This window comes from Panthera tigris, chromosome E2 (assembly GCF_018350195.1).
Source record: "Panthera tigris isolate Pti1 chromosome E2, P.tigris_Pti1_mat1.1, whole genome shotgun sequence".
In the NCBI taxonomy this organism is placed as follows: Eukaryota; Metazoa; Chordata; class Mammalia; order Carnivora; family Felidae; genus Panthera; species Panthera tigris.
This window is the reverse complement of record NC_056674.1, coordinates 56,566,799-56,593,835: the sequence shown is the minus strand read 5'-3', so window position 1 is coordinate 56,593,835 and position 27,037 is coordinate 56,566,799. Positions and strand designations below refer to the sequence as shown.

The window sequence follows — 27,037 nt, the reverse complement described above, 5'->3', positions numbered from 1 at the left end:
CCCAGTAAAGCGTGAGTACCCAAATATATAAATAACTGATATAACTCAACACCCCCCAAAATAAATAATCCAATTAAAAAGCGGGTAGCAGACGTGAACAGACATTTCCCCAAGGAAGATATACAGATGGCCAACAGATACGTGAAAAGATGTTCAGCGTCACTTATTGTCAGGGAAATGCAAATCAAAACCACAACGAGATGTCACCTTGCACCTGTCAGAATGGGTAAAATCAAGAACACAAGAAACCGTAAATGTTGGCTCGAATGTGGAGAGAAAGGAACCCTCTTGTACTGTTGGTGGGAATGCAAACTGGTGCAGCCACTCTGGAAAACAGTATGGAGGCTCCTCAAAAAGTTAAAAATACAACTACCCTACAACCCAGCAATTGCACTACTAGGCATTTATCTACCGGATACAGCTGTCCTGTTTCGAAGGGACACATGCACCCCCATGTTTACAGCAGCACTATCGACAATAGCCGAAGCATGGAAAGAGCCCAAATGTCCACTGATGGGTCAATGGATAAAGAAAATGTGGTATATATATATGCAATGGAGTATTACTTGGCAATGAAAAAGAATGAAATCTTGCCATTTGCAACTATATGGATGGAACTGGAGGGGATTATGCTAAGCGAAGAAGTCAGTCAGACTTCACTCATATGAGGACTTTAAGAGACAAAACAGATGAACATAAGGGAAGGGAAACAAAAATAATAAACAAAACAGGGAAGGGGACAAAACAGAAGAGACTCATAAATATGGAGAACAAACTGAGGGCTACGGGAGGTGTGGTGGGAGGGGGGATGGGCTAAATGGGGAAGGGGCTTAAGGAATCTACTCCTGAAATCACTGTTGCCCTAGATGCTAATTTGGATGTAAATTTTAAAAAATAAAAAAATAAAGAATGGGAATGGGATTACAGAACTGTGTTGCTTTTCCTCAACTCCTCCTTCATCACTCTGTAGGGATCCCCTTGACCAAGAAGCTCCCTGTGACCAGCACGAAGGCTGGACAAGGGCCCCCTCTGGGCTTAGTTCCATCAGAACAGTTATGACATTGCACTGTGGTCTTCTTCTTATTGGCCTATCTCCCCAAATCACTCATTAGCTCATGGAACACAAGGCCCAGGCATTATTCAACTCTGGGTCCCCCGGACCAAGCCCGGCGTCTGTGGACGAATGTCTGTGTGCTACGTCATCATGCCATTTCCTCCTCAAGAACCTATGGGGTCTTTTGGCTGCCGCCTCTGTGAAATGACTCATGTGGATGTTGAGACGCTTTGAAGATATGACTGTTTGGCTTCCATCCAAACAGGTTTCCACTTGCTCACTCACAGGGGATGTACCGCTTCTCTCTCCCTTTCTTACCGCCCGCACCACACTCCCTCCTAGTCTTGGTTCCTCTGCTCTGTGTTCTTGGGCACCTTTACCTCCTACCCTGCCACGGGTGCAAATCCTACCTGCCCTCCAAGGCCAAACTCAAAGGCTGGCTTCACCGTGAAGCCCTGTCTGCCTATCATACACCACGCTGACCGTGCCCTTCTCAGACACCTGATCCCGTAGGCGGCTTCCACGTCAGTACCTAGCACACGGAGACGGAGTCTGAGAGTTCTTAGTTCACCTGTTATCGAGTGTAACGAAGGGCACGTAAAAGGCCCTGTGAATACTCATTTTGATATACGGGACTCTAAACTGAAGCTTGGGCCACGAACCGCGGGCTTTTGAGAATAAGAGGGAGAGCAAACCTTCTCAGGTGATCGATAACGATAGACATCTCATCTTCACCAGCTTAACCTCCAAACCGGCTCTGACCCCCCCATCTCAGCCAGTGGCAGCTGCTGTTAGCTTTGGGTCTGAAACATAGAGACTATCTCCAGAATCTGACCTCTTCTCTTCTCTCCCATTTCCTCTCCCATTCCGGGTCCATGACCTCTTCTCTTCTCCTCTCCCATTCCGGGTCCAAGCGCCCGTCATGCCTACATGGTCACCAGTCTCCTAAGAGGTCTCTGTACTTGTGTCCTTGTCCCCCACGTCTGCTCTCAACAGGGCAGCACGATCCTGTCACATTGAACCCTACCTGGCCCTTGGCAACGGCGTCCCATTTCACACACAGTGAAATCGGAGGGTGGTGTAGGGCGACCCCCTTCCCGTCCCGCCCACTCTCTCTGGTCCGACCCTCTTGGCCCTCTGGCTCCTCCCTTAGAGAACTTCAGGGCTCCCTTCTCCACTGTCTTCATGTTTCTGCTCCAATGTCACTGCTCCGGGGGCCCCCCGAGGGCTGCCTCTTGAGAACTTCAGGACCCTGTCATCCACCATCTGTTCTGTGTTTTCTTGTTTCATACATAAATAGTACGTTCTCATCCCCCCAACCCCCAAAGTGTACTACGTATTTTACTCAATTTTCTTCCTTTCTCTGTGAGCATATCAGCGGCACAAGGAGAGTGGGTTTTGTGTGTTCGCTGCTGTATCCCCAGCATCCAGAAGGGAGTCTGGCACCTGGATGTTGCATCATTAGCTTCTGAATGAACAGCAATTGTTCTGCGATCATGAAGCTCCTCGCTGAGTGCACCTGATGTCTTTCCATGGTCTCCTGTGATAACAGGATAAAAGCTGTGGGGGCAATTCAGTCGCCAGGTTTGGCGAGGCCCTCTGGGACAGCATGATGCCAAGACAAAGGACGTCAACGTGCCTTCCTGGCCCTGGCGCCTACCCCGGATGAAGCACAGTGAGCTCACCACTCTGACCTCTAACTGGACAAAGATTGGAGAACCCGGCGTATAACTGACTCACCGTGTGTTTATGCGTTTGCTTTCCCCGCCCCCGCCCCCTCACATTTGTATTCTTCCCAAGAACACCTCCAGGTGTTATGAGAGGAAATGTAACACGCGAAAACACACTTACCGCTGAGACGTATACACTTGGTGGCCCTTTAAAAATTACTCACCACTGTCGATTGCCAGGAAGAGGGCTGCATACACGCTGTTGTGGACGAATGGCGACTCACGGTCCAGCACGGCCGTGGTGTCAACGGTCCCATTGATGGGGTTGATATTCAGCCAGCCGGCTGGGTCCTTGTAAATGGAATACCTGGAAGAAAATCCCAAACAACATCATATTACACTCAGCACAGATTCAGGAAATGTTCACCGAGTACTGGGCACAAGCTCTCATGCTAGGTACCTGGGAGAGAGGGAGAGAGAGAGAGAGAGAAAGAGAGAAAGAGAGAAAGAGAGTGAGAGTGAGCACACAAGCAGGGGTGGGGGGTGGTGCAGAGGGAGAGGGAAAGAGAATCCCAAGCAGTCTCTGCACTGTCAGCATAGAGCCCAGCCCAGGGGGCTGGATCTCACAAACACGTGGGATCATGACTTGAGCCGAAATCAAGTGTCCACGGCTTAACTGACTGAGCCACCCAGGCACCCCAGGTGCCAGGTAATTCTGGTTTTGTGTGTTTTTTTTTAAAAATTTTTTAATGTTTATTTATTTCTGAGACAGAGAGAAACAGAGCATGAGTGGGGGAGGGGCAGAGACAGAGGGAGACACAGAATCCAAAGCAGGCTCCAGGCTCTGAGCTGTCAGCAGAGCCCGATGGGGGGCCCGAACCCATGGACCGTGAGATCATGACCTGAGCCGAAGTCAGACGCTTAACCGACTGAGCCACCCAGGTGCTCCCGGGAAATTCTTAATACGACCCCCAAAACATCATTACAGTTAGAGTTGTTCATTTAGAAAATGACGGCTGACCAACTCTGTGCTGAATATTTGGTGCGTGCACCACCTTTGTGCCTCACGACAAGCCTGTGAGGAGAGAGCTCATATCTGCTGGGTTCTCACAGAGGCAGAGTTCATGGCCGTCCAAGTCCGGTTGTGTTTCTTTTATACCCTGGGTGCGTCCCTGTGCAGAGCCGGTGGGAGAATCCCTACCATGGAGATACAGGTAGGACTCATGGACGCCTGGAGGCAACAGCCATTACCTCTGATGGAGGGTAACCCTGGGGACCTCACAGAAGATGTAGCATCTGAACCAAGGCCGGAGGAAAGGGTGGGGTGCTGTCAGAGATTGAGAGGGCAGACAGGTCAGGAAGAGAGAACAAAATGAATTAACACATGGAACAGAGAGATTTACTATGTAGCAGGATCCTTGCACAAGAGTCGTGACACTGAGGCTTTTCTTTCCAGGAAGCAACTTTATTCATGCCGGCATGGCTCAGTTGGGTTCGTACCCGAAGAACTGAGCCCCAGATACCACATCCTGTATTTTTTATACATTTTCTATTTCTTTGTCTCTCATATATGGTAACGCACAAACATGCAGTCTGATTAAATGGTCTCATGTTACAATGTCGTGAGGGATATTGTCATGTATGCGTGTAGCCAGGTTGCCTTGAGTTTTTTTTTCCCCTCCCCATAAGGAGGGGACCCTACCACAACTAGAGCATAAGCTCCACACAAGCAAGGACATCTGTCTGCTGTCATGACAACAGCTCTGAAAACATTGCTCAGCACATACACAATACTCAATAGACAGCTGCTGAGTGAATGAGTGTTTAGGTGTCAGAAGGTGGATGGTTGTGGTCCGAACATACCTTCTCCAGGGGACACTGAAAGGAAATGAGTTTAGATAGATTATAAAGACCCTGAACCACTGTTGTAAGGGGTTTGGATTCTGGATAATGGGAAACCTTCAAAGAATTAAAAAATGTTAGTATTTTTTGAGGGTTTTGTAAAAGTAACCCATTCTCATTCTAAGAAGTTCAAACCAAATGTGCATTAGGTAAGAAATGAAAATCCCACCTACCAGGGAGATTCTAACTGAACAGGACTCCGATTTCTTTGAACCAAGGGGCTTGGGTAAAGGGGGACTGTATCCCAGTGACACATGGCAATTTCTCCAATCACTCTGATACCTGAGCCAGAGAGATGCTTGTGTTTTCCTGCCATTCCCCACCAATCTTTGGAATATATGCCCCTGAAGAGACATGAAAACCGATGGGTCATCAGTCAGGCAAAGGTGCCTGAAGTCGATCATCTCTGCCTTATACTGCCGGCTTTGGTTCTGAGAATGTTTAAAACCTGATTGAACCATTAAGAGTTTGGGGCAAATTGCCGTCTTCGTCTTCACAGTGGAAAAGACGTCGCATCTTAATCCTGGGGACCTGTGAATGTTACCTTATGTGGCAAAAACCTTGCAGGGCTAATAAAGTGGAGGAATTGGAGGTGGGGAGGTGATTTTGGATCCCTGGGACTCTCTGCAACCACAGGTGTCCTTTTAGGAGGGAAGCAGAGAGAGATGGGAGACACAGAGAAGAGAGCCAAAGTCCCCGTGACCGTGGACGCAGGGACTGGAGTATTGCAAAGGAGCCTTCCCTGGTGTTTTCAGAGGGAGTGTGGCCCAGCTTGATTTTGGCCCCGTGAGGCCGGCTACGGGTGTTTTGGACTCCAGAACTGGGGAAGAATCAATTTCTAGCCCCACCAATTTTGTGGTGATTTGTTATAGCAATTTGTTACGATCATTTGTTACGGTGACGATAGGAAACTAAGACAGTGGGTATGATATCCCCACTTACAGACGAGGACACTGAAGAACAGAGCACACACCTACCGAGGTCATAGAGTCGGAATGCGGACCCGGAACCCCGGCTCTGAACCCCCACTCTAAGCTGTTTCCCAGCTAACTTGCTAAAGCGTGGTCAAAAGATAATTGCCGAGGTCTAAGAACGAGTTATCTCCAAGGACAGAGCGAGGATGACTCCAAGAGTAGTGGGTCGCTTCTTCATGAGAAGGCGAGACTCAAGAAGTTGTCCACACGTGTGTGGCCAAGGAGAAGGGGACTGCCATTCCTGACTTGGAGGCGATCTCGGGGACCGGGCAATGTGACTGCTATCCGAGGGAGGCTGTGGTCACAGAGAGGAGGGGTGCTCAGCCTGGGGCCTCGAGAAGGGAGCTGAGGGATGAGAAATCACTGGAACAGCCTCCAGGAGACACGCAGCACCGCACACGTGGTCCCAGCGTGACCACCAGCTAGGGAGACCCTTCCGCTTGCTCCCAGGCTCTGTTGCAGCCTCAGCACCAGCCTCTGGACGTCCCAGGGCTTCTGCTGGGCACTGACAGACCCTCCAACATAGTGTCTCACTTTAGTTTAGAGAGAAGGACTCTGGTTTACTGCAGTCCCTCGTGAATTTGGGGTCCCGTGAACAGAACTGAGCACCTCTGTGTGCGCCAGTCAAATCAAATCACATTTTTATGTTGCAAAAGTAGAAGAGCCAGACCCTGGACTGCTGAGCAACACCAGGGGTGGGCCTTGCTAATGCTTCCTACAAGGCATCAGGTCTGGTCTTTCTAGAACAACCTCAGGGGTGCAGTGCCCACTTAATCATGATAAACCAAGTGTTTACTATGCACCAGGCACTTTTCTAGGACTGCCCTGTACCTACTCTTTCAGCCTCACATCAACCCTGAGAGGCTGATAATATTATTATTCCCATTTCACAGACAGGGAAACTGATGAGATGCTGGATGCTCTAGATCTTTTCATGGTCTTACTTTTTTTTCTTCTAAACTCCAGCCTGTAGATGTCTTCGTTCTCGCAGAACTCCTCTCATTTAAAATCTACTATGCACTTCACTTAATTTTATTTTTAATGTTTATTTTTGAGAGATAGAGAGTGCGAGCAGGAGAGGGGCAGAGAGAGAGGGAGACACAGAATCCGAAGCAGCTCCAGGCTCCGAGCCATCAGCACAGAGCCCGACGCGGGGCTCGAACCCACGAACCGCGAGATCATGACCTGAGCCGAAGTCGGACGCTCAACCGACCGAGCCACCCAGTCGGTCCTGCTTGTGTGTTTTTAAAAAAACCTTAAGTAGAATTTTTATTATATTTTTATTATAGTTGAACATCTGACTTAGGCTCAGGTCATGATCTCGAGGTTTGTGAGTTCGAGCCCCACGTGGGGCTCTGTGCTGACGGTTTAGAGCCTGGAGCCTGCTTCTGATTCTGTGTCTCCCTCTCTCTCTGCCCCTCCCCTGCTTGTGCTGTCACCTAACATAATTAACTATAAAAAGATAAAATAAAAACATCTGTCTCTCTTTTCGACATCGATTTACATCTCCACCTGCAAACTTCTACCTGTCTTCAAAGACCAGGCTGAAACGTCCCTTTTTGGTCCTTCTGTAAGAGCTCCCCAGTGAGAATTAGTCACTTCCTCTTCTAGGTCTTTGCTGGGCACAACCATAGAGTAAAAAGCCTGTTGGAGATAATAGGGGCCCTTGCAGGCCGGCTACTTTCACCAAAGTCCACTTCAAGACGTCTGGATGAAGTTCAAGTGCCATGCTAGCACATACTGACCGTGCCCGGCCCTGTGCCCAGGTCGTCAGAGTCAGCACCAGGCTCAGTTTTGGGGTTCCCAGCAACCAGATGAAGTTGGCATCATCCCTGCTTTACGGACGAGCTCACCAAGGTTCAGAGAGGCTTAGCAACTTGCCCAAAGCAGCACAGCCAAGAAGTGTCGAGAAGTGTTCCCATCAGGTAACAAGTTCACGGTGGATCCAGGAGTGACTTCAGACAGTTCAATATTGGAGATAATCAAAAATTTAAATGGACCGTATTTTATTCCCTGATGACTCAAGTCAGAGTTTAGAAGGTAAACGAAAATGAATTAAATTATCTAGGCTTTTCATGTTGGCAAGGAAACAATACTCTTTGTTTCTCGCTCAGTTGTGGTCTTGGTCTCCTGATGCTCCGCTTCTTCTCTTAGATAAGGAATTAGATAAGGAATATTCAGTGGGAAGCTTTACAGACGTGAACTTGGAAGCTGGCCCCGGGTGCAGTCAGCCTGACCCCATCACCCTCCCAGAGAAAGCAAGGGCCTGAGCGTTTTACATGGTAGCTACTCACGATTTTTCTTCCTTAAAAAACCAATCAGGTATCCATTGCTGCGGCTGTTTTCTTGTGTTGTCACATGGCCTTTAATTTTGTCTCCCTCTATTATTTATTTTGTTTGGCGTCTCTTCCCATCGGAGACCTTGGGGAGGCACGCCCTTGTCCCGGGTCACCACGATGCCAGCTGGCTATTTCTACTCAGAATCCCAGCCACGGACAGAGGACAGGGGCCACCCCACTGACTGAGCCCAACGTCGTGTTACCCTGTGCCCGCACAATGCAAGCTGAGAGCTGCGTGCCAGAGCCTGAGGGTAGGTGTGATTTTCCCCAACCCTAGAGCTTTCCACCCCACAGGGGTGAGCAGCTCGAGACCAGCAGTCAAGCCGCTTTTCCACTTCCTGGGTGATGGGCCCTTTTGTCAGATCAGCCCTTCTGACCAATTCGCCAGACGCTCTATGTAAATTTCTGACATTTTCAAAGCTGTCTTTTTAATAAACCTTTTGGTATAAAAACACCAGCGTGCAAGATGTTTTCCATGCTTTTAGGCCTGAAAAACGCATACGGCTTATTAAATTGGAATTTCCAGGCAATTTATCTGTAATGTGAACTTTGCTTGTTACAGGGGAAGAAAAATCAAATTAAAAACGGGACTCATTTCAGTCTGTAATGTAGCTTCTCAGGAGCTGCTCGAGTGCTTTCAGAGATTTGGCCTTTTCTGGGTGTCGGCCTCGGCCGACATGGGGCAGGATAATTAGTAGGATCAGACCGTGTGGGGACATGGGGTGGGGCATGTCTGACCATGCTTGGGCCCTGCACCTCTCCTGGGAAGCAGGCTTACTGTCAGCAGGGCCCCAGCGGAGCGGGAAGGAAACTGCTAGGCCAGAGGCCAGGGCCCGGTATTTCCTGAAAACGATTTCCAGAGCTCGGGTTGCCCGGCTCAGACCCTCATGGGGCCCTGGTAGCAATGGGGAGGAGGGAGAGACTGAAAAGGTTCGGCAAGTCTCTTCGGCAAGCTTCTTGGGTTCTTTCTGTGACACGAGGGATCTACATTTGTTCAGCACGGACACCAAAACCACACGGGTTATCACGGCCTTCCTTTTGTGTTAGACTTAAAAATGTTACAAAGCAATATACTATTAGTACAGGAATACCCAAGAGGACCAATGCCATATAGTAGAGCACCAGAAATGGGCCAGTTATGTAGACAGGTTGACAAACAGATACAGATGTGGACACAGATATCGACTGTAATATATATCTACCATCTATAATTGCTAAATCGAGATCAATCTATCTAGACAGACATTTTATATATACATATATGTACGCATAGCCATATATACGTTTGAAAATTTGCTATTGGCTATAGATGGCATGTTAGATTGTTTGGAAAAGCTAGATCATTCAATAGACTCTGGTGACTCGTTATCCATTTGGCAAAAAATAAGCTGGGTATCTTTCTGATGTATTGGACCCTCGGGCATATTAGAATATAGGTGAATGTATACAGAGAGGTCTGGGTGTCTATTTACAGACAGGTAGCACGGATCACTTGGGGAAGGAGACTTGGGCTGGGGCTGGTGTCAGAGGAAGTCAGTCCAGGATCCCCAGGGCTTTGTACATATACGATAGAGAAGCACTTGCCCAGAGCAAACACTCATGGGGACCCGTCAGAAATATCCTGGCTGGTATCATGTATCGTAGGGAGGGTGGGTTTTTTTAGACCTACACATGAGTCTCGCTGTAGTTCACTCTCAAAGAGGGGTCGGCAAGGACGGGAGGGCCTAGAAAAGGAAAGCTAGGAAGTGAAGAACACAGAGGCATTTTATATTCCTACCGACGGAATATTTGTCCTGAAGGAGGCAAAGAGCCTGTAAAACCACGGGGAAGGAAGGAAGCAGGAGGCTTACCTTCAGCCCCCCACTTAACTCCAGCCCAACGGGCCCCCTGTGTCAGATGAAATAGCTGCTCGGGTGATTCAAGTCAACGCCTTTCCTTAAAAACAGAACTAGAGTGTAATAGAATTCCCAGCTGAAGGAAGTGCGTGGTTTTGAAATGGTTCACGTAGCTCTGGCTGTCAGTGCAAAGGAAAGGCCGTATTTCCAATCTCCCGACCAAAATACACAGAGCAGACTAAAGGGCCAGCGAATCTGACAATCCTGGTTGAGTTAGGCAGCCAAAGCCCATCACAGTTCAGCGCTTGTGGAGAGCCCAGGGGCAGTCAGGGGACCAGAGCCAAAGACATCTGTCTCAGTAACAGGAAGAACTTTACAAGGAAGGGGAGAAGGCCACAACTAGCAGATGTGGACAAGAGGGGCCGCCCACTGGGTGGCCTGGGCAAGGAAGACAGGGCTAGGGCTTGTCCAGCCTGGCATGGGGCATTGGGCGTCCACGGCTCAGTAACAGCTGGGAACAGGGTAGGAGCTCTGGGCACCTCTCAACCCTTCCCTGGACCCCCCTCTCCCCAGTATCCTAGAGTTCCTGGCGGAATCTCGTGGTCATCCTGCATGAGGCTATACCAGATTCCAGTTCTGACCGTCATGTTCTCTTGGAGGCTGCCATATTTAGGTGGCACGAGGGCAAGTCTTGGTTAGTTCTCTCCAGACATTCTGACCCCTACCATGACAATAGGCAAGGCACAGCCATACCCAAGGAGGTCACCTTCTGCCCCTGCAGTGGACCAAAGTGGGTTTGGTGGGAGTCCGTTATCTCTGGGCTGTTACAGGAAGTAAGAGGTAAGACCCTAGGGATCATTGTTTGCTTGGACCACAGCGCTGTACCTCTTGGCTTTTATTCTATTTAGTACAATCCGTTCTCCAAAGAGCAACCAGGGTGACTGTTTTCAGTTTTACATCATATCGTGTGAGTCTTTGCTCAGGATCCTCCAATGACTTCCCATTGGGCAAAGAATAAAACCCAAACTCCTGGCCATGACATCCAAGGCCCTAACTCCCCACACTCATTTCCAAATGATTTCCTTGCCCTCCCACCGCTTGGAGGCATACGGGCTTCCTTTGGTTCCTTGAAAACACCACATTCATTCTAGCCTCAAGATTTTCCATTTGCCTCATGGAATGTAGCCGCTTTAGATGTCCTCATGCGTGTCTCACCACCGCTGAGGGTTCAGCCCAAACACTGAGACCTCTCTGTGCCCGGAGAGACCACTGTAAGTGCTCTATCTCAAGTCTGTGTCCTTACCTGGCTGGCTTCCCAGCATATCGTGTAAGCTCCTTGGGGGTAGTGACTGTATCAATCTTACTCAACTCTCTGTGTCTGGTACCTAGAAGACTGCTTGGCACCCATGGTGTAGGTTGAATGAATGAATGAATGAATGAATCAGAGTACGAGCCTTCCTCAACATCCTTTGACTGCCCCATGTCCTGGGTGACCCAGAGTTTTAAAGGAATTTTGTCCTGAGGTGCCTGTCCGTCCCTTCCCCATGGACAGACCTCTCTCTCGAGAAGGTCGCCAGACCATCTCTCTCTCATGACAGCCAAACTCCCCCCTAGATGCTGCTCTAGACACCCCTTCGGTGCCAGCTTCCAGAGCCCTCTCCCGGGAGTCACGCAGAACACGCTCAATTCCCCAGCAGCGAGGTGTGACAGCACATGTGAGGTGCTGTCCACCAGGGATGCTTGCTAGGGACCCGGTGTCCAGGGTTTTCCTGGTGGAGGGGGCCAGTGCCGGTCCTGCAGGCACCCTGCAGGAAAATCGCTGGGTTCCAGAAGGACAGCAATTGCTCAGCCTAAGCCATATTTGTTTACACAGACACGTCAGGCACAGGGAGCCACTCCTGCCACTGAGGGTGGCGAGAACCCTCCAGAAATCCAAGTTTTTGAGCACCAGCGGGGAGCCAACCCAGTAAGCAGACCTTTCTGGAGGCCACGGACTCAGGCTTGCTGTGTGTTAACTCTTTTCTGCACGGTGCGTGCTCAGAACAGGGAAACTGACAGATCAAAAGAGATGCGACTCGTTTTTAGAAATCATGTGCTTTCTAGTTCTCCTACCTTCTTAATTCTAGAGGCCATGTATATATATAGAAGGAAGCTGGACGTCACAAAGGAACGTGTGTTGATAGGTGGCTCCAACCCCTCTCATGTTCACCTAAGGACACACTGACTAGGTCTCGTGTATTCACTGCAGAAAATTCAGGCAATACAGACGAGCAAAAAAGACTACCGTGCAAACCACCCTGGTCTACCTTCAGAAACAAGCACTATTCAAATTTTGGTCCAGAGGCTTCCAGCCTATGTAGACATATACACGCGCACACACGCACGTTTCTAACGTGACCCCACTGCTCACTCACTCATTCTGAGTAGATATTTACCGAGCGCCTCAAGTACCAGGCACCAAGCTTGGTTTCGAGTCCGCAGCGGTGGATTCCCTGCTTTTCTGGAACTTCTACTCCAGCGGGCGGAGGGGATCTTGCTTAGTAATTGCACAAATGGTTATTTCGTTACACTTGTGAGGAGGGTAGCGAAGGCAGTATTCACATAACACGTTGCGTTGTGTGCTATGAGGGTTTTCTATCTTCAGTGTTTCTTTTCTGTTGTATCTGGAATGGGGAGTCCGCATTCGTTGATCAACAAGGTGATGCCACAGGATGTATGCACATGATTGAACGTCATTCACTGCCCATCGAACTGGGAGGTAGATATTATCACCCCCATTTTACGGATGAGGAAACAAAGGCTCAGATGGGCCAGCAGCTTGCTCATATCATGTGGCTCTTTTGAAAAATTATTCATTCATTCATTCTTTCTTTTTAAGTAGCCTCCATGCCCACCATGGGGTTCAAACTCACCACCTCGAGATCAAGAGTCACAAGCTCGACTCACTGAGCCAGCCAGGTAGCCCTCCACCAGCCAGGTGGCCCCTCGTGTGGCTTTTAAATGGCAGAATGGTGGCTCCAGTGCAGATCTCTCTGTCTCCTGAACACAGTTGCTATGTTTTGTTGGCCTTGGAAATAGCCCATGGGGGGTCGGGAATTTCCTATGCCATTGGCTCTCCAGTCTTGGCATATAGCAGAGTTACTGGGCTTGTTGGGTATGAGAGGGCCTTCTCATTTTTACCAAGCCCTCCAGCTGGTTCTGGCTCACCAAAGCTTGAGAGCCACCGTTCTGTGAATCATGACCAAACACAGAGCTGTGCCCCGGGCTGTGTCCTGTGGTTGGGCTTTCCCTCCAGTGGGGTAGTTGGGGGGGAAGGGGGCCTCGGAGCTCTGTGAGCTTGCAACTCCAGGGTGGTAGCATTTCCTAAGAAAAATCCCAAACACACACACACACACACACACACACACTTAAATTGACATAACCCTTTCTTAAAATCCTGTTTATAAAAAAAATCATACACATTCAAGAAAGGCTTGTTACCATAATAGAGCACCTGTGGGTGAGTATAATACATTCATCACTAGAAATTCTCAACTAGTATGGGCTTAAACTGATCTTTGATTGGGAGGCTCATACTGACAACCGCTAAGTTAAAGTAAGACCCGCCGGAGGGACAAACGTCTCAGCTGTGACGGGGAGATCTGCAGGAGCTGAGGTGTGTCCGTGACGTACTCTAGTCAATAGGCACACTCAGGCACTTTCTGCTTTCGCTAGTTGGGGAGAGAGGGGCCGGCCGCCGCGAACAAAAGCACTACTGAGTGTGCAGGTGATTGCTCACCAATCGGGGGTGCGCCTGCAGGGGACCCCTTTCCTGCCCACTCCCGACCTGCTCCTCGGTTGTGACGCCCCCCTCCCACCCCCCCGGGAGCTAGCAGCTTGCTGGTCATCACGTCCTTCGTCTCTGATACGCCCTCACCACCTGTTCTGGGAGAGACAGGTCCGTCCGCTCAGTTTCTCCCAGCAAAGGTCGTGCTCTGGTCTGAGGCCACTGATCCTTCACTGTAATTTACAGCGGCTGTGATGGGACCTTTAGGGCCTGCGACAGGACGTTGCTGTGACCGGGCTCTTTCTAGTTGGGGCTTCATCCCCATTGCTGAAAAAAGGCACGAAGTCCTCCGACTGCTGCTGGCTGTTTATGGATGTTTTCAAGGTGCCTTGCGTTACTGCCTCGAGCCAAACTGATGGCAGGGAAATACAGAGCAATAGAGCAAACCAGAGTCAACCTGGGAAGCCAGGGATTTAACAATGTTGGAAAAGTCAGGGACGTGGGACCCTGATGTGGTAACGAAATATGTGCCTTCATTTAACAAACTGGGACCTCAGAAACTCAGGATTTCTGAAATCCAAGGACCCGCTGGTCAACTCTAGATGGAAACACGAGTTAACAGCTCCAATGTTGGTAAAAATATTAAACGGATGCTTTAAAAATGCAGCCACAAGATGGCTTCCATTATTAATTTATCGTGATCACTGTCATGAATTTCATCACTAACGATCAAGCCTGGCTCCTTCTACATGCATGGTCAGGGCCACGTCAAATTTCCCGCCTCTGTGCGTCCATGTCAGGGGGCTTTTCCCAAGCACTAGAAACCGCGCTCAGAAATGAACAGAATGACTTGAGAGCTTGGTGCAAGCTGGTGGGATGTAACCTTTCCTTGGTGTAAGGATATTTACACTTCTTTGCTCATTACAGTGATGATTTGTCTGTGTCCCTGGGTCCGAGAGTGCAAATGTACACAAGGCTTGCGCGGGTTGTTCATCATCTGAGGGTCCCACGGGCAGCGTCACGAGGGGACTCCTGGCCACGTCTGTCACTGTCTATAACATCCCACCCGGCTTAACTGCGGTCAGCAGACTTAGCACGTCAGTATCAGTGACCGGAAACATCCAAACACTACATGAGTCCCGCATGGGGGACACATGGTCATCTCACAAAAGATTCAGGGGCCACAAGGAGGCATCAACCCATGTTGGACTGTGTAGGGACCCCAATAAACCCAGGATAAGCAAAGAAAGGTGAAGTAGAGAGAGAAGCCGGTCAACAGAGGAAGAGAAAGGAGATTCAGTTTACAGGGGCCTCGCGGAATGGAGACCTTGAACGGCTTGGAAGGACCCCCCCTTCATAAATGCACCACACAAGCTGAATGTGGAGTGTAGCGTGTACTGTTGTGGGATGTTAGAAAAGTTACTTCAAAGGCAGAGCGACGGTTCAGCAGTGTTCACGCCGAGAATAGTTGATGGCAGTGAAAACGAACGTAGAAACAAACTTATTTGTACCAATTCTTTCCCCAAATAAGATCTTAATTGAATTTTTTTTTTTTTTAGTTTTGCAGTGGATTTTGGTCCTCACTTAAAATTTTTTTTTTAATGTTTATTTTTGAGAGACACAGAGAGACAGAGAGAGAGGGTGGGGGAGGGGCAGAGAGAGAGAGACACACACACACACAGAGAATCTGAAGTGGGCTCCAGGCTCTGAGCTGTCAGCACAGAGCTCAACGCAGGGCTCGAACTCGTGAACCGCGAGATCATGACCTGAGCCGAAGTCAGACGCTCGACCAATGGAGCCACCCAGGCCTTCCGGTCTCTACTTTATTATTATTTTTTAAATTTTTTTGGATGAAATTTATTGTCAAACTGGTTTCCATACAACACCCAGTGCTCACCCCAATAGGTGACCTCTTCAATGACTATCACCCACTTTCCCCTCCCCCCCCACCTCCCCATCAACCTTTAGCTTGTTTTCAGTACTTTAAAGTCTCTTATGGTTTGCCTACTTCCCTGTCTGTAATTTCCCCTCCTCCCCCTCCCACCTGGTCTTCTGTTGAGTTTCTCAGGATCCACATAAGAGTGAAAGCATATGGTATCCGTCTTTCTCTGTATGACTTATTTCACTTAGCATAACACTCTCCAGTTCCATCCACGTTGCTACAAATGGCCAGATTTCATTCTTTCTCATTGCCAAGTAGTATTCCATTGTATATATAAACCACATCTTCTTTATCCATTCGTCAGTTGACCCTGGTCCCCACTTTAAATCAATTCATTGGCAGTGGCCCTCTTCTAGTCCCGGGCTTATTTATTTTTAAATTTTTTATTTTATTTGAGAGAGAGAGAGAGAGAGAGAGAGAGCGAGCAAGGGAGCAGAGAAGAGGGGCAGAGGAAGAGAAAGAGAGAATCTTAAGCTCCAAGCCCAATGCGGAGCTCGATCCCATGACCCTGGGATCATGACCTGAGCCAAAACCAAGAGTCAGACGCTCAACCGACAGAGTCGCCCAGCTTCCCCCTTACCCAGCTTCTTTAGATAAGGGTTGTGGGTGGTCCCTGTTCCCCAAGGACTTGTGATTCGGAGCACGTGAGCTGGACAAAGGTGTGGTGGGGGCAGGAATCTGGGGGTTCTGAGCCCCGTGCTGATCTCTGCCCACATGCCCCCAGCTGGCATGGTCAGGACCTTGTCTCACCACATGCCAAAAATCATTCTCAGGAGTAAACAAAACAAAACAAAACAAAAAAAACACCTGCTAAATCCACCTCCAGAGAACCTGCCACTTCTTCCTGGAGAAACTTCACAGGTTTGTAAATAGTTAAACCCTAAGGCCTGGTTCTTTATCCCAGCCTCCCCTTTGCCCCCCGTCAGTACCTTCTGTCTTTGTGCATTTCTAATATGGTGACAGGCTTCTGCTCTCTCACTCAGGCTTATTAAAAGGAGGTTCTCACCTTAACACCCCATCAGGTAACGTTTAGGCTGTGTGATAGGGATGTGCCCACCAACCCATCCTTAACACTACTAGGGCCTCAATACGGAGGGTCCACGTGGCATCCGTGTAATTATTTAAGAGTTTCAGTCTAGGGGCGCCTGGGTGGCTCAGTCAGTTAAGCATCTGACTTCGGCTCAGGTCATGATCTCGCGGTCCGTGAGTTCCAGCCCCGCGTCGGGCTCTGTGCTGACAGTGCAGAGCCTGGAGCCTGTTTCGGATTCTGTGTCTCCCTCTCTCTCTCTGACCCTCCCCCACTCATGCTCTCTCTCTGTCTCTCTCTGTCTCAAAAATAAATTAAAAACGTTAAAAAAAAAAAAGTTTCAGTCTAGCTCTGACAAGGGCCCAGCTGCCATGCACCCCCAGAGCCATGCAGCCTGTTGCCCAGGGCTTACCCTCATGCACCCATGGAGGTTGAGGGGCCCTGGTGTCCCCGGACCAGCCCTTGTCCTGATAGCCCATCTACTGGGCCTGGGTGGAAGGTGGGCCCGGGCCTAGGACCCCGGGCTGGTGACTGGAAGCAGCATTGTCACTTTAACGGGTCTCCCAGAGTGCCGCCATCATACCCGCAAGGAAGGGGCAGAGAGCCGTGTCTGGGGGCCTGGCCTTGCTGCACACTCACTCTGGGAGACATGGGGTGACCCAATTTCAAGAAAAGCAGCCTCCCTTTCTCTGATTTCCAGGACACAGGCTTGGCCTTCCTCCTTACCCCACATGCATGTGGATTCTCTTTTCCCGACATCCTCTGACTCCTGAGGTCATCACCTGCCCTTCTCATTTGGTCAGCTGATTACCAGACTTTAAGAATACTTTCTTACAAAAGCCAAATAAGATCAAGTAAAATAGGGTGTTCCAGAGTTTGGGATGGACATCGCGCGGCCCAGATCGGGGGACCGGCGGCCTCGCCGCTCAGCTCTCAGGGCTGTTCAGCCTGCAGCTCAAGGTCAGCTTTGGTGCCCTGAGGCCGATGGCATCGGGGCATCTGGGCCAGGGGCGCAGTTTCTCCGGATGGGCTGTCCTGAAGCAACAACCACGCTCAGGGGGAGAGCCATGGGGATGTCAGAAGACCTGCGTGCGACAGTTAATCAAGCCCACTGCGTTTGCTCTTGGAACTTCTTTTTATTGGGTGATTCATTCACATGCCACGGCCTTTGCTCCCACGCCCGAGTCTTTGAGCTCAGCTCAGACCAAGCTAAGCGGAGGTATCGGTGTTTTTGAGAAGTCGATAAATGAGGCCAGCTGCCGCAGGGACTGCAGTGAGATGGATGGCTGAGCCTCGCGTGATAACTTGAAGGTCAGTGAACACAGACCGGTGAGCTGCCGCGGAGGAGGTTCTCACGGGCAGCCGTGCCCGGCTCAGGTGATGGGCCCTCTCCCCCTGGCGAAGCCCAAGCAGCAAGCGACCGGCAGACGCTGCTCCTTCTGAAGGCCAGGTTAGGTGAGGGCCCCGGGGTTCCCGGGAACCCGCAGAGTCCGGGCTTCATAGGGAGGGACGTCCCCTGGGAACCCAGTCCAATCTCCTGGACACGGCTCCTAGTCGAGGGGGGCCGTTCCCCAAACAAGTGATTCTGTGGGCTACTCTGGCAGGTTATCTCCCACACGGAGTCCTTGGAACCACATATTCTCAGCCCTGGGGTTTGATTTCGTACATTCGCTCCATATATATAATTTTTATTTTGAGAGAGCAAGCGCAGGCAGGAGAGGGGCAGAGAGACCGGGAGTGAGAGGGAGAGAGAATCTTAAGCAGATTCCATGCCCGGCGTGGAGCCCGATGCGGGGCTCAGTCTCACGAGCCATGAGATCATGACCTGAGCTGAAACCAAGAGGTGGAAGCTTACCCGACTGAGCCCCCCAGGCGCCCACGTACGCATGTTTTGAACACGTGCTTTGTGCCCCATGCTCTGTTAGGGCCTGGGGGGCCTGCAGTGAACAAGGCAGGAAGTTCCCTGCTCTCCTGATGCTTCCCCAAAGGCATTTACCATCTGACACTCCTCCGCATCCCACCGTGCTGTGCGATTTCCGGTTGGCACATACCGCTCTCTCTGCAAGTGTCCTGATGATGTGGTCATCCATCAAGAGAAGGAACATCACCTGTCTCCCCACTGGCACGTAAACTCTCAAGAGGACAAAGTCCTCTCGCTGCTGTCCTCGGGGCCCAGTTACAGCCCAGCCAACGGTAGACTTTGAGCGAGCATTTACTGGATAAATAAGTAAGCCGTAGGGTTGAGTTGAGGTGAAATCTAAGAAGAGAAGTCAGGCCACACAGAACATTCACTGTGAGCCCTGTTGTTTTATATGAAAGGCAGTATTTACAGTAGACATCTCCCGACTGCTACTTGTCATGCAGGATTTACATCAATTACGATCCCCTGAGATAGTCCATATACGAGATTTTCACACATTTTACGTGTTTCCCTGTCTGAAATCTAGAAAGAGGAACATTTATATTTTCTAGATGAATCGACCTCCTCTAAAGTGGTTCCCAGAAGACTCAAAAAGAACCAGGTAATTCTTTGCACTGGTCTTGACTGTTTGCATTTTAATAAGACCTGCATGTATGCTCTCAGCATTGTGAACTTTTCATGTAATTGTGATTAAAATGAAGTCTTGGTTTAGCCCAGTAGGTGGAGGTGTCTTCCAAGTTTGTTAGTTCCTAAAACAACATTCTAGAAGGCGATAAATGAAAGCCCATAAAACTGGACATATTCTTTGATCCAGAGTAAACCTTTTAAAAAACAACTTAGCCCAGGGGCGCCTGGGTGTCTCAGTCGGCTAAGTGTCTGACTCTCGATTTCGGCCCAAGTCGTGATCTCTTGGTTCATAAGTTTGAGCCCCGTGTCGGGCTCTGCGCTGATGGTGCAGAGCCTGCTTGTGATTCTCTCTCTCTCCCTCTCTCTCTGCCCCTTTAGCACTCTCTCTTTCTCAAAATAAATAAAGAAACTTTAAAAATAACTTAGCCCAAAGAAAGAGCTAAAGGGAGCAATTTTATAAAGATGAGAATACATCTCATCTAATAAAGTCGAAGCTATCCCTCCTCTGCAGAACTTCTCAGAACCTTGACTAAGCAGATTCACAGCATGAAAGGGTCTGAAAAAGGGTCTCAGAATAAAGCATTACTCAGACTTATTTGTCAGAAACATTTAGCTACAAGAATGTTTCCTCCATCACGGTTTGTTATAGAAGAAGTTTAAAGAATACCAAGAAACTGCTGAAAGTGATTAGTGGCCCAGAAAATGAAACAGTATGCAGAAAATGAAAACAATGATGGCCATGATGTGCACGGCAAGATGACTAGGCATGTGGAGACCACAGCGAAAAACCCCATCTCTCTACTGCATGGGAACACGTGTGCAACCGAGAAGACCCCAGGCAAATACGGGGCACACGAGCCCTTCTTATTCCAGGACGTGGTGCGTAATCCCAAGCCCGTCTGCCAACCCGGCTGAAAAAAACACCCCGGAAGGGAATATTGTCGGTGGCATCTGTGTTCAGAATCATACCAGTGATGAAGAGACCGACAGTAAAACAGAGGCTGGTATTTACTGAGCACTTACTTGTGCCAGAAACGTCCTGAGCGTTTTACAAGGTTTAGCTCCTTTAACTCTGACAATAGCCTCATGATGTTGGTGTTACTGACCCACCGTACAGATGAGGACCCTGAGGCACAGAGAGGCTAAGTAACCTGCTTCAGGTCACACAGCTGGTAAGTGCTGGAGGCCTCCAGGCCGAACATCTACATTCTTAAATGGGATGCCTCGCTGGCTGACCTTGGCCTTAAGAGTGGTTGTGTCTGGGGTGCCTAGTGGCTCAGTCGGTGAAACGGCCAACTCTTGACTTTGGCTCAGGTCAAGATCTTGCAGTTCGTGAGTTTGAGCCCCGTATCAGGCTCTGAAGAGCCTGCTTAGGATTCTGTCTCTCTGCCCCTCCCCCGCTTGACCCTCTCATTATAAATAAATACAACTTAAAAAAAAAAAAAAAGAGTAGTTGGGTCCACGTCTGGCTAGTGGGATTTGTAGCATTTCTATTTTTGATTATCAGAATTTCTAAAATTTCTACCTGTAGTCCTTTTACAACAAGGTTGTTTTTTTTTTTTTTCTCCAATAAAAAACTAGTAATATAAACATGTCTTCCTTTACAGCTGCACATCTCCATTTCTGTCCTGGCAAAGTCAGTGTTTCTGTCCTCCGTGCAACCTTGCTGTCGTAGCGTGGGTGTGTATAGGTATGTCCAAAAATAAACACACATTATATATGGCACATAACCCTGTATCTGGGGGATACACACACATATAAGGTGTTCATTAGGTACTTGTTATGGATTGAATGTTTTTTGCCTCTCACCTTCACATTTTATTTATTTATTTATTTATTTATTTATTTATTTATTTATTTAGAGAAAGAGAGAGAGAGAGTGCACAAGCAAGTGGGGGAGGGGCAGAGAGCAAGGGAGACAGAATCCGAAGCAGGTTCCAGACTCTGAGCTGTCAGCACAGATCCCGACGCGGGGCTTGAACCCACGAACCGCAAGATCATGACCTGAGCTGAAGTCGGATGCTTAACCGACTGAGCCACCCAGGCGCCCCAACACTTCTGTTCAAGCCCTAACCACCCAGCGTGGCTGTGTTTGGAGATGAGGCCTTGAAGGAAGTAATAAAAGTTAAATGATGTCACCAGGGTGGGGCTTTGTTCTGATAGGATTAGTGTCCTGATAAGAAGAGACCTTTCTTTCCGCTTGTGCACCCAGAGGAAAGGCCGAGTGAGGACACAGTGAGAAGAGGGCTGTAAGGCAAGCCAGGAAAAGCGCTCTCACCAGAAACGGAATTGGCCAGACCTTGATCATGGCCTTCCAGCTTCCAGAGCTGTGAGAAGTAAATTTCCATCGTTGAACTCCTGGTCTGTGGTATTTTGTTACTAACATACCACTATATAACTATTAGGTTGAATCGCGAAGTTGCCATTTTCATGGTCAAAACCTGTCAAACATCAACAATTCATACTGTCCAATCTAATATACAAATGTATACACAATGTCATAATTGTATATACATGTCATAATTGTGTGTTTCCCCCTGCCGGACAGAGTTCTCTGAGGGCCAGGAGACGTGTCTTATTTTAATTTGTGTTCTCTTCTCCCCAGGGGTCCTCTGGCATTTGGTAAACACGGTGACTGATGAGTAAATTACTAAGATGAGCGTTTTGAATTCCCGTTTCAACAGCGCCTTAATACAGTTTATCAAGTTTATAGTATATCAAGGCTAGTTCACTCATTTAAAAGAATTACTTTGCACATATTGGCAGGAGCTATTGAGCTGCTGGCCAAGACCTTTCCTCCTTGCTTCACAGGGACTCAAATTAAATGTGTCCTCACAACACACACACGTGCACACACACACTTACACAGCCAGTGTCATCCAACCCTCCTAGAGTCACATCACCACTCTGGCACGCAGGCTTGTGGGGCCACGTTGCCCCAGGTCCCTTGTGTGCACCAAGGGCTTAAACCCCAAGGTCAAGGATGGGTTCTGGAGGGAGAGTGTCTGGATTTCTCTACTGTCGCACCATGCTGGCTCCTGCCCGCCCAGACCACCGCCCACGGCATCTGAGCACATGATGCTGTGTGCTGGGGTCCTACTCCTGGGAGGGGCCGTGGCTCTGGAGACAGCCTCGTTTCAATGAAGTTTTCACTGCACAAGAGACAGAAGGAAAGCACCTTCCTGGAGGCATCCGATTCTTCCCGGGAAATGCATGAATCAAGGGTGACCCTTAAATCTTTGAAACCCTCAACAATGGGCAAATGAGCAGAGACAGGAGGAGGTCGCCATCCCCCGAAACCACTCGTTTCTCTCCCTGGCTCTCTCTGCTTGGACAGTTGAGCTAGGGTGTCAGCGGGTCCCTTCAAGGGGCTCGTCATTCCCACACCCGGTCAGTCCTCTGTCCTCGTGTGTAGAACACACGCTTTCTTGGATAGCTCTTTCAAGCCTCCTTCACCATTTGAACACAGTTTTGTGTTTCAGAACCCCTAACGTCAACTGACTAACAGTCTTGGCTTTGAAAATCCCCTACGTTGACATTTTGTTTTGCAAAATTGAGTATTTTTTCCTTTTGATTTGGGAAGAGTGCAAGTTGCTCCCTTGAGAACCCACTAAGGCAGTGATCCATGGGGTAGATGAGGTGGTTGGTGGAAAAGCAGGTAGAATAAAATGTTTGAGGCTAGGTGATGAGTGCACAGGAGTTTGCTGGAAAATTCTCTCAACATTTCTGTACATTTGAAAGTTTCCACACAGTTGAGGAAAAAGAAAAGAACGATACATGTGTCTTTTCTCGAGACACTAAGCAACGTCCACTGTCTTCTTACTAAGGGTCCAAGGACCTAAGGGTCTAAGATTCCATTCATATGTAGAGTCCACACGAGGCAAATCCAGAGACAAAGTCCGTGAGTGGTTACCTATGGCAGGGGATGGGGGCGCTAAGGCTGTGGCTAAGTAGAGTGGGGTTTCTTTCCAGGGGGTCAGGGGAGAAAATGTCATAAAACTGATGGCGGTGGCAGTTGTACAAGTCTGTGAATCCACTAAAAACCACTGAATTGTATAGTTTAAAAATGGGTGGATTGCGTGGGATATCAATTATGTCTCAAAAAAGCTGTTAGAAGAAAAATACCTTCAAGGAAGTGAGTTCACCGTGGTTTTCAAGGTTATTAGAGCAAAGCCAAAACAAACCAAAGCCAAACACCCTTCCCATGGTGGTCTTCAGAAGAGTCTAGAGCAGTAGAACTCAGTAGAATTGCAGAGTGCAAAAACATGACAGAGGCCTTTGGATGGTCTTTCCTTTTTGCCTGCTAGGCATGTATGGACTCTCTGAGTCACCTCTAAGGGGTCTTCATTCATGGTTGTAGAGATGGGAGCAGAACGAGCCAAGGTAAATGAATGAAGGAATGAATGACGGAAAGCATAATGAATGAATGAGCGAGCAAGCACTTTGCTCTGGGCGGGGCCTTTCCTATCAACCCAGGCAAGGTCTTTGAATGAATGTTCACTGACTCTTACATGAGGGTGGCAGGTGTTTCCATATGCTGTGAGGGTCCTTGCCTCCCCCCAGCCCAAACAGAACTCTGGTCCTGTCCCAGACTTGGCCTGTGCCATTACTCTCACTTCTGGCCCTCAGCTACCCTATCCACAAAAGGAAGGGAGTGTTAAATGTTCTCTAAGGTCCCTTCCAACGCTAGTAAATTATGACAGCCTTTACCAGAGTGATCGTTATTCATGGATGAGCGGAAAGTTATAAAATTATTCCTGGTGGGCAGATTCAAGCCAAAGTCCCGGCAGTTTTTTTTCCTACGTGACATGCGACAGTTTACAGTGTAGCGTGAGAGCAGAAAGTAGGAAGGCAGCCATTAAAGGTGAGAAAAATAAACAGCTGGGGTATAAATTGCTCACTCTGACTTCAGGGGGATAATTTTTTTTTTCAAGTAAGATCATGAGAAGTAGATTTATGTCCCCAGATCCCATGCAAATGCAGGATTTGTACAATAACCATTTATCAGCTCCCAAAGAGCTGATTTATGGGCCAGCCACCCTACTTTGTATTCTGACAGGCTCAGAAAGTTAACTGACAACACGGAAAGAAATATCCTCCGATTCATTGCAGGCGACGGGTTATAAATGAGCACAACTTGATTTTCTGCTCTGGAAAATTAGTGTTTTGAAACTCTCATTAGAAATTAGTCGTTAGAGCTGTTCCCAAACTTGACTGTTTGGCCCACTGCTTTGTTGTTTTGTAGACATTTCATTTCCTGACGATGCTGGGCGGGGAAACTACTGCCTTTGCTTTAGAACACTCTGGGTCGACTTCTTGGTCTAGATTTCACACATCGCCAGCCAGGCTGTGCCCAGGACATGTTACAATGCTGTGCCCCATGACAATCTTGCACTCACATGTGAAAAGGTGGGCAAGGTACAGCCAGTACCCAGCACAAGGGCAAGTGGGATGATGAGCCGTGTGCTGAGTCCCTACCTGGTCTGTGGAGGCACTGTGCCAGCCTGGGTGGCGGTGGGGAGGGGGAGGGTGGAGACAGACACATGACTTGGTTCCCAACACTCCCCTCCCTCGAATATTAGTGGAAAACACTGAATTCGTGTTTCCCACACTGTTTGCTCCCTAGTACTGGCCCCAGAATCACTGTGGAGTTCAAAGGCACAGATTCCCACGCCCTGATGCTGGAGTTCTTGATTTGGTAGGTCCCATGTGGGGCCTAAGCCTCTGTGATTTTAACACCTGCTGCAGGGTTGTGATGCAGTTGGTCTGGGAACAGGAATTTGGGCTTCGATGCAGCCTGAGGCTCCAGCCATTTCCTTCAAGCAGCCATAAGACCCAGGCAGTCAGACAAAGGGTGACCAAAAGGTAGACCAGGGGACAGATGTTCAGGCCCGGCACATAGCATAGGCAAAGGCCTGGAGGCTAGATCTGGTCAATAAACCAGGAGACAGGACCGTGAAAGGTCTTGTCTACTCTGCCGTAGAATTGGGAGTCTTGATCTGTAGACAGTGGGGACTGTAGATCAAAGGGAAACCAGAAAGAAGGTCAGGAGCCTTCTTCCGAACTGGGGGATAGACAGGAATCCTCCCTTTCACCCTCCATGTCCAGTGCATCCGTGAATCGCTTGGATTCTATCTTCTTGTTTTTTCACTCTGCTGTGCGTCTTTGAATTCTCTAAGCTGCTGTGCTAGTCCCAGCCTCTTCTTTCTTTTCCTCCAGTTGGAATGGGCTTCTTATAAAAAATTCAGCTCTAACGTAACATCCTTCTGGGTTCAGCCCTTCAGGTGTCCCCATTGTCTACAGATCAAGGCTCAAATTCTATAGCACATTAGACAAGTCCTTTCACGGTCCTGTCCATGGGTTTATTGAACACATCTAGCCTCTGGGCCCTTGCCTATGCTATGTGCTGGGCCTGAACATACCTTCAAGTCTCAGCTTGGCCATGCCTTCCTACTGTGCCGCTTACGGGCAGACACAGATGTGCTTCTCTGTCCTTGTCACACTGTCTTGTTTTGTACCTTGAATGGCACACACCATTATAGCTCTGATGCTGCAAATGCTCACACAGCTACCTTTTCTTTTAGACTGGCTGAGCCCAAATGATAGAGGCCCTTTATGTCTTAATGACTGTATACCCCCAGTGTCTGTGGCTTAGGGCTAAGTCACACTTGTTCAGGGAGTGAGGGCATGCAGAAAGGAGTCCCAGGGGTAGGATGATTCCTACTAGAGCTGGGAAGAGGGATGGGAGGTACGGAGGGGTATGCCTATGCATTCCAGGACAGCAGCTCCCAGCCAGACCCCCTCTCTGAGTTGCCCTGTTTACAACATAGCCTGTTTTCCACCAGTGGCTCCTGTCCCTGCTGATCTCTGTTCATCATTCATCTTGTTCCTCTGGGGAGGCTGGCACTGCTCAGGTTGATAGGGGAGGGGAAGGCAAAGACATCATGTCTGTAGGAGAGGTCCCTGGACTCCTTCAGGAGGATTATAGGAGGTGGGCTCTAATATAGTCACGGGAGTCTTGAACTAGGAAGGAACCTCCCATGGCCAATTTGAGTTTGTCCAATTTCATCTACCAATCCATTCTTCTACCCATTCATCCATCCATCTATCCAAGTATCCATCCACCCACCTTTCTATCCATGTATTCTTTCTTTCTTTCTTTCTTTCTTTCTTTCTTTCTTTCTTTTTCTTCTTTCTTCCATGTATCCATCCATCCATGCATCCATCCATCCATCCATGCATCCATCCATCCATCCATGTATCTTTCCATCCATCCATCCATCCATCCATCCATCCATCCATCCATCCATCTTTCCATCCATGCATCCATCCATGAATCCATCTATTTATCCATGTATCCATCCATACATCCATGTATCCATGTGTCCTTCCTTCCTTCCTTCCTTCCTTCCTTCCTTCCTTCCTTCCTCCCTTCCTTCCTTCCTTCCTTCCTTTCATCCCTCCCTCCCTCCCTCCATCTCTCCATTCTTTCATCACTCCTTCCTTCTTTCCTTCCATTCATCCGTCCCTCCCTCCCTCCCTCCATCTCTCCATTCTTTCATTATATGGCTACTATGTGTCAAGCATTCTTCTGTATGCTGCATATATGACAGAGCTTATGTTCTAGAATCATAAGCAACATATAAACAGACAATGCAACAACTTCAGAGGGTGCTATGTGCTCTGAAAGCCATCACATGGGGCATCAGTATTGGGAGTGACTTCTGAAGGGCAGGCAGGGTTGGAGAGGTTTTTTAGTGAAGGTGACCAAGGAAAAGCCCTCTCAGAGGAGATGACAGAGAAAACCTAAGTGAAAAGGAGACAGTCAAGTGTAAAGAGGGTGGGGAGAGCATTTTAGGCAGAGGAAACCATGGTGAGCGGATGAGTCAGGGAGGAGCCTCCCACTGGGAAGCAGCATGGGGATAATGGACAGAGTAGAGGCCAGTCAGATGGATGGTGTTCAAGTCCTGACTCAGCCAT

The 27,037-nt window shown here is 48.9% G+C and overlaps 1 protein-coding gene across 5 annotated transcripts in view; it reads right to left on the bottom strand.

Moving 5' to 3' along the window:
• The window catches only part of CDH13 (cadherin 13), a 1,026,978-nt gene that overhangs the window by 29,742 nt on the left and 970,199 nt on the right, over nt 1-27,037 (bottom strand). For all 5 annotated transcript variants that reach the window (XM_007082828.3, XM_042969568.1, XM_042969569.1 and 2 more), the window contains one exon: nt 2,949-3,091. In XM_007082828.3, coding sequence (XP_007082890.1) covers nt 2,949-3,091 — 143 coding nt within the window. The remainder of the gene's footprint in view (nt 1-2,948; nt 3,092-27,037) is intronic.